Source organism: Giraffa tippelskirchi, chromosome 11 (assembly GCF_054371585.1).
Source record: "Giraffa tippelskirchi isolate mGirTip1 chromosome 11, T2T-mGirTip1v1.2.pri, whole genome shotgun sequence".
Taxonomy (NCBI): domain Eukaryota; kingdom Metazoa; phylum Chordata; class Mammalia; order Artiodactyla; family Giraffidae; genus Giraffa; species Giraffa tippelskirchi.
Genome location: NC_137285.1, coordinates 143,242,081 through 143,251,877, shown reverse-complemented (window position 1 = coordinate 143,251,877; position 9,797 = coordinate 143,242,081). Strand labels below are relative to the sequence as shown.

Sequence of the window (9,797 nt, the reverse complement as noted above, 5' to 3'; positions counted from 1 at the left end):
TGGAAAACAAAGCAAACATTTTTCCAAAGAAATGATATGACACGTGCGTGTGTGTGTGTGTGCACTTGGTTGAGTTCAACTCTTTGCAACCCCATGGACAGTAGCCTGCCAGGCACCTCTATCCATCGAATTTTCCAGGCAAGAATACTGGAGTAGATTGCCACTTCCTACTCCAGGGGATCTTCCTGACCCAGGGGTCGAACCCCAGAGGTTCTTAGGCTAATTCACAAAAGTTTATTTCACCTTTAATGCTGGTGAATTGCTAGACACTTTTGATTAAAAAAGAAAATAGGTGTCTCCATACTAGTAATTAAGCAAAAAGAATTGTCAAAATGAAACAAATGAAAAATTTATCTTGAAGTCATACAAAAGATCCACTGGCCTGATTACACTGGAGATCCTCCTAGTAACTAGATTATAAAATCTCACACCTCAAGCCCATAGATCACAGGTTAAGGACTCCTGCTTAAAAAAAGTGAGAGGATCTTACTAGTTTTCAGGTACAGGGACATTAGGAGTTCAGAAGTATGCCAAAGCCCAGAGCTTGGGGAAAAGCACAGAGTTGGAGAGGAGGGGCCTTTTCTTAGAAGTCCTCTGACTGCAGTGGGAAATGGACTTAGTACTGGAGCATTCTCTTCACATCCCAGCTCCAGTATTCCCTGGACAATGCTCCTCGGAGTTCAGCGGCTCAGTAAACACAGAGCCTAAAAGCATGGATGCTATGCTTCCCAGACAGAGTGGGGACTGTGGAAAGGAACACTTCCCTGAGTTGCCATGCCAAGTACTAGACACCTGCTACCGCCAGAAGCAGTCCAGCTTTGACTGTTAGGAAGTCTAAGGTTCACTTCCTTGCCCTGACTGAAAGACCCATTTCAACCCCTCTACAGATCCAGGTCTTCCAATATATACTGCAGGTTTACAAGTCTGCAACTTATGGGTATCTATCTTTATCATCTAAGGCTTGAAACAGAAAAGCCAAAATAAATGTTATCTTCTGGGAAATACTACTTACTGTACTTAAAACTTTAACTATAACAATGGAAAATGTTCCTATCTAAGTCTGTATTTTGGGCAGTTCAGATTTTTAATTCATAAGCACTTCACATTCACTCTGAAAACAATGACCTATTATACCTAATTTGGATAGGTTTAAATACTGGGTGAAGTTTCAAAAGGTATTTGCAAAGCTCTGCTATTTCAGTTTGCCTTTAACCCTTTCCCTAACATTAGGCAACTTTAAAAATGAAATCACGGAGTTCCCTGGTGGCCTTGCGCTTAGAATTTTGGGCTTTCACTGCTGTGGCCGGGGTTCAGTCTCTGGTCAGGGAACTGAGATCCAGGAAGCTGCGCAGCACAGCCAAAATAAACAAATAAAAATGAAATCATACCACTGCTCTCAGATAATACAACCAAAAAGAAATAGCAAGGAGTTTGGCATTTCCGGTAAGACACAACATACATACTAAATTAGCATACACACACACACACAAAATTAGTTATGTTTCTGAAAGTATGAACAGATCTGAAAAAGTGAAAGTCGCTCAGTCGTGTCCCAACTCTTTGCGACTCCATGGACTAGTCCATGGAATTCTACAGGCCAGAATACTGGAGTGGGTAGCCATTCCCTTCTCCAGGGGATCTTCCCAACCCAGGGATCGAATTGAGGTCTCCCACATCTGCAATATATGCAAATTCATGTACTAAAGAGATCTTTCAATTCTTTGATAAATATATCCAAATGTGATAATTAATCAAAATCTAGAGGTTCTGATTCTCCTGCATTCAAATTATGGCCAGAAAAGACAGCATGGGTAATGCATGCATAACTATCAGAGTGGAACTCAGAGGCTGACCCTGATGTTCAACTCTCTCACTTCATTTACATGGGCTTTCCCCTCAGATTAAATCCGTCTTCTCTTCCCTAGCCTCTTACTGTTACACTGTAGTCACCAACTTTACTTCAGGTATAAAATTTTGCAGTTGCCTGAACTTAACACTGTAAATGTTATTTAGCAAAGTACTGGACAATTCACTGGAGAGGATCACTAAAAAAAGGTGTATGTGGTAAAGAAATCTTGCTTTCCTAACTTTAAGCCTAACTACCAACTGTAGGGGTGACTTGGAAGAGACCCAGACAATTTGGTAGATGTGCCCCTTTCTCAAGCAAGTTTCTAGTAACTCCCAGCTTTCCCCACCAAAACATATGTACTCGATGTGCAAAAAGAAAGGCCATGTTGAAGAAACAAAAACCAAATCAGATTCAACTTTTCCACTGCAATGTTCAGCATATATTACATTTCTACCAGCTTTCACTTTTCAGATGAGCCAGTTTCTCAGCTGAACAGCAAGACATCAAAATGGGAAGGAGAAGTCAGTGTCAGGGGGTATAAATAGCTGTGGCCAAAAACAATACTGCAAAAGAACCAATAGGAGAGGGCTCCCCCAAAAGCAGCAGGAGTGACTTAATTCCACATCCCCCTCCAGCAGGGCCTCAGGGAAAACCATTATTGGGAGACAGAAGGACAGAAGCAACCAGGACTCACAGAAAAAATTTCCAATCTTCTATTAGAAATAAATTTGTAAGTTTTGTCTAGGTGTCTGAAACACACATAGGTATTTTAAATCTCACCTGGTATGGCCATGAAAAGGAAATTTTTTCGAATGCGATAACTTGGGCATAGAGAAACTGCCACCCAGTATAAAGAAGTCAGTCTTTTCTCAGATATACACTGAAAGCCACTAACCAGGACCAACACTGACTTTTAAACTGCTTTATTCATTCATTACATTTAAGACAAAATTTTCCATCACACAGTGGCTCTAAATGTGAACCTCAGTTTACACAAACGCAAGCCTGGCATTGTGCTCCTATTACCAAGCAGTACATGCAACCGCGACTTCCACAGGACGATGGTTAATACATTTCGGACTAGTGGACTAGTGGACCAAATGAAATTGCATGGGGCACACACGTCACTCTGTAAATGTTCCTGGACTTTACAGGACTGCGCTCAAGTGCTGGAAGTCATTAAATGTACCGAGTTTCTGCAGCAGAATACACACTCATGCATTCTTCAAGCATCAGCAGCATTCACAAAATACAGGCCATCAGAAAGTTACGTAAGAAAAGCAGCCTCTCCTCTGAGGAATTCATTCAACCTTCCAAGAAATCACATATCCTCCTTGCGGGGCCGGGTCAAAGGTACTAGGTAAAGAAAGTGGGCAAAGAACACTGGGAAACCAGGGCAGTTTACGGCTGAAAAGATGCACTCAACGCCACCAGAGGCATTCTCAAGCATTCCTTTGCAAACAGTGTGCGTGCTCTTTGTAATGAGCCCCTGCTGACCTGGGTAACGTCCCAGCTGAAACCACCCCAGCCTGACACGAACGCCAGCATGCGGGAGAGGAGACCGGGGGAAGCAGCATTAGCTGACACACTGCCTAGGGGGGCCGAAGCTGTCACCTCCTTGGGACTCGCGCAAGCCGGGCGCTGCCACCTGCTTTCTGCTTCCTCGGGGAGGGCTAGTGACGCGTGGGCCCGAAAGGCACCAGGGAAGAAATAATGAATCCGGTTTCTAAAGCCCGATCCCCTCACCGCTGGGCGACTCTCCCCGAGCGGCGCGCGACCCCAGGGGTGGAAGGAAGCCTGAGAACTCGCAGATGGCAGAGGCCAGAGTCAGTCCAACAGCGGGGAATGGATGGGTCAGAGCGCGAGGGTCGCCCGAACCCCGACACCGGGACCGTGGGAAGGTAAGCTGGGGGCGGGGCCGCGCGGAGCCAGGGGCCGGGCCGGGCTGGGGAATCTTCCCCTCCCCGGGCGAGGGCGGGCGAGGGCGGGCGAGGGCGGGCGCGGGCGGGCGGAGAGGGGCACCCTAGCCGCTACCTGCTGCTGGATCTTCCCGTCTTCCGTGACGACCCAGTGCGTGGTGGCGAAGGCCCCTCGAGCTGCCATACTCAGCAAGGCGGAAAGGCTGAGGAACCAGCCTGGACTGGAGCACGGCGGCAGCTCGCACCGGCCGCGGACCCCTACTGCCGCCGCCATCTTGCCCCCCCGGCCCGGCGACTCGCACCGGAAGCGGAAGTGGGCCCCCGCCGTTCGCCATCTTGGGGAGGTCGACGCTAGAGGAGGAGGAGCCGAGAGGGTGTCGCCGGCTGACAAGCGGCTTCCTCCGCCTCTGTTTGGGCGACGCGGAAGCGCTGCCTCAGGCGCTGTCCCGGTTTGGCTTCAGGTCGGAGAACGCTCTTTTTATTATTGTTTTCTTGTGCGCGATACGATCTTGTAGCGTGGGAACCAGAAGGAGAGAAAAGTAGTGTTCCAGTTGGAGCCTCAGCAGAAATGAGAGGACTCAGAGCATATATGTATTACTTTTTTAAAAAATTATTTTTATTTGTTTCGAGTGGTTGGGAAATAAAAGATATGCTTTCGAAACACCTAAGGGAAGGGATAGGTAGGTTCTCTTTTATTCTGAAAATTTCACAATAGGAGGAGCTTCACAGTTGGGAGGATTGTTAGTCTAGGACAGTGTTGTCCAGTGGAAACGTAAAAACAACGCGAGCCGTGAGCCACAACATAATTAAAAAAAAAAAGATTGAGATAACCAACATCTTATTTAACCAACTATATGCAGTATATTATTAGTTCATTGTGAAATCTATAGAAACTACTGAAGTATTTATCTTTGTATCATGTCTTCGAAATCGGTATATATTTTACACCTATCAGTTCAGTCACTCAGTCCTGTCCGACTCTTTGCGACCCCATGGACTGCAGCATGCCAGGCCTCCCTGTCCATCATCAACTCCCGGAGTTTACCCAAACTCATGTCCATTGAGTCGGTGATGCCATCCCACCATCTAATCCTCTGTCGTCCCCATCTCCTCCTGCCCTCAATCTCTCCCAGCATCAGGGTCTTTTCAAATGAGTCAGCTCCTCGCATCAGGTGGCCAAAGTATTGGAGCTTCAGCTTCAACATCAGTCCTTCCAATGAACACCCAGGACTGACCTCCTTTAGGATGGACTGGTTGGATCTCCTTGCTGTCCAAGGGACTCTCAAGAGTCTTCTCCAACACCACAGTTCCAAAGCATCAATTCTTCAGTGCTCAGCTTTCTTTACCGTCCAACTCTCACATCCATTCATGACTGCTGGAAAAACCATAGCCTTGACTAGATGGACCTTTGTTGGCAAAGTAATGTCTCTGCTTTTTAATATGCTATCTAGGTTGGTCATAACTTTCCTTCCAAGGAGCAAGCGTGTTTTAATTTCATGGCTGCAATCACCATCTGCAGTGATTTTGGAGCCCCCCAAAAATAAAGTCAGCCACTGTTTCCCCATCTGTTTGCCATGAAGTGATTGGACGAGATGCCATGATCTTAGTTTTCTGAATGACACCTATCAGCTCATCTAAATTCGGACTGGCCAGATTTCAGGAGCTTAATAGCCACACGTGTCTAGTGGCCACCTTACTGAACATCATAGTTGTAGATCTGGAGACTGGCAGCACTGGCATCACCTGGGAGCTTATTAAAAAAGCACATTCTTGGCTCTTCCCTACATCCCCAGCAGGTTTTATCCTTTAACATGAACCCCACATGACTGGTATGTACATAAAAGTTTGAGAAGCACTTTCTTCTAGTGAACCAACCTGTGGGCCAAGCGGACTACCCTGATTCCAGTATTCTTGCCTGGAGAATTCCATGTGGACAGAGAAGCCTGGCGGGCTACAGTCCATGGGGTTGCAAAGAGTCGGACACAATTTAGTGACTCAACAACAACACCAAGGATCACTGGGAAGTCATCTTAGAATTCTGCCTGTCGCAGGTTCTGACTGCCAAGTCCCACTCCTCTAGTCTTACTGAACTATGTTTTGAGTGTCACAGTAACCCTTAGAAGCACTTTTGCTCATCTTATTTTCTGCCTTTAGGAATAAGATGAGCAAAAAGCATCTTTCCTTGCTCTTTAAAAAAAAAAAAAAATATATATATATATTATAATTTAAGTTACAGCTTAAATCCTGGATTGTAGAAAAAAATCTGTCAACTGCTATTTGCTTCCTCTGAATTCTGTAACACTAATATGACAATATCAGCTTTCTTTATGATATTACTTTGTACATTTTGAACAACTAAACTCTTGAGTAGTTCTTCCTTCACCCAGCTAGACTGGAAGTATCTAAGAGCAGTATAGGAAATGTATTTTTATTTTTATTTTCCATAAAGCTTGATGCTTAAGTGGTTAGTTTATTTCATTTTTATACTCCCAAAAGGTAGCTTTCCCATTTTATGTGAATAAAACAATGAAAAATTCTAACCCAAATAAAACTGTTGCTGCCAATTTTTGACATCCAAATAGATCACTTGTTGTGTGCATGCTCAGTCGCTCCAGTCGTTTCCAACTCTTGGGACCCCATGAACTGTAGCCCTCCAGGCTCTCCTGTCCGTGGGACTCTCTAGGCAAGAATACTAGAGTGGGTTGTCATGCCTTCCTCCAGGGGATCTTCCCAACCCAGGGATTGAACCTTCCTCTTTTATGTCTCCTGCGTTGGCAGGTGGATTCTTTACCACTAGCGCCACCTAGGAAGCGCAGATCACTTGTTACCTTTCTTTTTATTCTAAGACCTGGTATTTCTTTTTCCATTTTAAGTACGTATTTGTTCTTTATGGTTAGATAAAACCTTTGGAAATATAAGATAGTAGTTATCAAAATTGCTAATAATCTCTAAATTGCGATTCAATTCTTAGTTGAACAAATGATAGGAAAGCTCATAACTGCATGTAATTTGGCCTTTCAACATAAAATATTTTAGCAAATATGCCCTTTATCACTATCATAAATTATAGACTTTTTAAAGCTGAGAGTTGGACAATGGTAAAATGATCTTGCTGGATTATTCATTTCCTCCCTGGGGCCACTTTATCTGAATGTTGCAAAGGATCTGACTTTTTTATTTCTTAGAGAAAATACTTAAGATATAAATATTCCTGAGAGAGTTATTATAACACCCTGGTTTAAATTCTGCTGATTATCTTTTGCTTCATGGTGAACCAACGTAAATCTTTGTGGCGTAAATTTTAAGCTTTAGACCATGATTTATTATATTTCATAGTTTTTTGGCTGGACTCAGCTGGTAGTTTTGCTCCTCCTGCTGTTAGTTGGGGGTCACTCATAAGGCTGCATTCAGCTGGGACCTCGGCTGGGACTGGAATGTTCCCAAAGGCCTCCAACTCATGTCTCGTGCTCACCTGGAATAACTGAAATGGCTAGGGTTGTCTGGGCCTCTGTCTCTCAGTCCCAGGAGTTACAGAGGTTTCTTACATGGTGGCTCAAGGCTCCCAAAGAGTGAAAAGAGAAGCTCCTTGAGGGCCAGGCCCAGAACTGGCAAAGGGTCACTTCTGCATTCTTTTGATCAGAGAAGGTAACAAGGCTAGCCCAGATTTAAGGAGAAATGGAAATAGACTCATCTTGATAAGTGAAGCAGCATGTTTGGTTAGCAACAGAAGGAACTATTGGCAGCCTACTACGTGTAGTTAATTCCTTTCGTGATTTTGAATTGGTGGGGGTTGAAAGGGTGAATCTCTGTACTAGGAAGGGAGGCTAGTCACAGAGGAAGGGCTATATAGGTATATCTCCCAACAGCTGTATGCAAAGTGGAGATTTTCAACAGGGAGACAGAGGATACCTAAGTAGTAATTTCATTAGAAATTATGAAATACAGTAATTTCATTTAGAAATAGTTTGTCAGTAGTTTGTCAGGGAGTCTGAAGCATGAGGACTACTTTGGATGAGACCAAGTGTCAAATCAGCTCTGGATTCTAACTCACAGTGACACCAGGGCTGCTCTGAGCATATCGTGATGGTCAGCCTCAAAAGAATTTTCCTGAGGCAAACATAAAAAATCGCACAAAAAACCCCCAAATGCCGAAAAGACAGTGTATGGAATAGGAGAAAATATTTGCAAATGATGTGACAATGATGGGACAGACGAGGGCTTAATCTCCAAAATATATAAACAACACATACAACTCAACAACAAAAAACAAACAACCCAATCAAAAAATGGGCAGAAGACCTTAACTGACATTTCTCTGAAGAAGACACATGGATGGCTAGTAGGCATGTGAAAAGATGCTCTACATCACTAATTATCAGAGAAATGCAAATCAAAACTGCAGTGGGGTACCACCTCACACCAACAGAATGGTTGTCATTAAAATGCCTACAAATAACAAATGCTGGAGAAGGTATGGAGAAAAGGGAACCCTCCTACACTGTTGGTGGGAATGTAAGTTGGTACAGCCACTAGGGAAAACAGTATGGGGTTCCTCAGATAACTAAAAACAGGATTTTTTAAATGATATGCTCCAGCAATCCCACTCCTGGGAATACACCTGGACAAAACTATAATTCAAAAAGATACATGCCTCCCCACCCCATGGCAGCACTGTTCACAATAGCCAAAACATGGAAGCAACCTAAATGTCCATCAACATATGAATGGATAAAGAAGATGTGGTATATATAAACAGTGGAATACTACTCAGCCACAAAAGGAACAAAACAATGCCATTTGCAGCAACATGGATGCAACTAGAGATTATCATACTAAAAGTGTAGTTGTCAGTAGGAGAAAGACAAATACCATACAATATTATTTACATATGGAATCTAAAATATGGCACAAAAGAACTTATATGCAAAACAGAAACAGACTCAGAGACATAGAGAACAGACTTGTAGTTGCCAGAGGGGTGGCAGGGAGGGAGAGGGATGGACTGGGAGTTTGGGGATTGGTAGATGCACACTATTACATTTAGAATGGATAAACAATAAGGTCCTAATATATAGCACAGAGAACTATACTCAGTATCCTGTGGTAAACCATAATGGAAAATATATTAAAAAAAGAGTGTGTATACATATATATATATATGAGCAAAGCAGAGATAGGCACAACATTGTAAATCAACTACAATTTAAAATAAAGAATTTTCTTGATACAGACTTACCGGCCATTAATTTATCCAAATCCTCGCAGCTGTTAATACGTTTGGAAACGACAGTTTCTGTGGAATAACTGTATTGTGACTGTTTAGTCTCTAAATAACTAAAGGTCATATCCACCCCCCACCCCGTTTTTACTCCCTCACATACACCCAACTTTCAGTGTCCTGACTTTGATTGAATCTGAGCTTCCCTGGTAGCTCAGCTGGTAAAGAACCCGCCTGCAATGCAGGAGACCCAGGTTCGATTCCTGGGTTGGGAAGGCCCCCTGGACAAGGGATAGGCTACCCACTCCAGTATTCTTGGGCTTCCCTGGTGGCTCAGCTGGTTAAGAATCCGCCTGCAATGAGGGAGACCTGGGTTCAATCCCTGGGTTGGGAAGATCCCCTGGAGGAGGACATAGCAACCCACTCCAGTATTCTCGCCTGGAGAATCCCCATGGACAGAGGAGCCTGGCGGGCTATATAGTTCATGGGGTTGCAGAGTCAGATACTACTGAGCGACTAAGTACATGATTAAATTCAAGTTAATTCTATTCAAACCGTTTAGTGAGTTTGTACCTTTTGATCTTATCCATCATTATAGCATACTAAGTTTTAGTTTTTTCTTCTGGAAATACCATTCGCTCATTTTTTATTTGCTTTTCTTGGTTCCAATTCTACTTAATGTTATTTCTTGACGAACACAAATTGGGACTGGATGTAGTAGTCTATCTTGGCTTTGTCTCATCTTGTTTCTATTATCATCTATGATGACCAGAATTTTACTTGATTTTATTTGTGGCTATATTAGTTTTAA

At 43.6% G+C, this 9,797-nt stretch overlaps 1 protein-coding gene across 11 annotated transcripts in view; it reads right to left on the bottom strand.

The window, feature by feature from the left end:
* The window catches only part of TTC17 (tetratricopeptide repeat domain 17), a 131,323-nt gene extending 127,270 nt beyond the window's left edge, over nt 1-4,053 (bottom strand). For all 11 annotated transcript variants that reach the window (XR_014069604.1, XR_014069605.1, XM_081544965.1 and 8 more), the window contains exon 1: nt 3,884-4,053. Coding sequence is in view for 8 of the 11 variants with exons in the window: in XM_081544958.1 (XP_081401084.1) it covers nt 3,884-4,042 (159 nt within the window). In the remaining 3 variants the exon portion in view is untranslated. The remainder of the gene's footprint in view (nt 1-3,883) is intronic.
* Nucleotides 4,054-9,797: the final 5,744 nt, after the last annotated feature.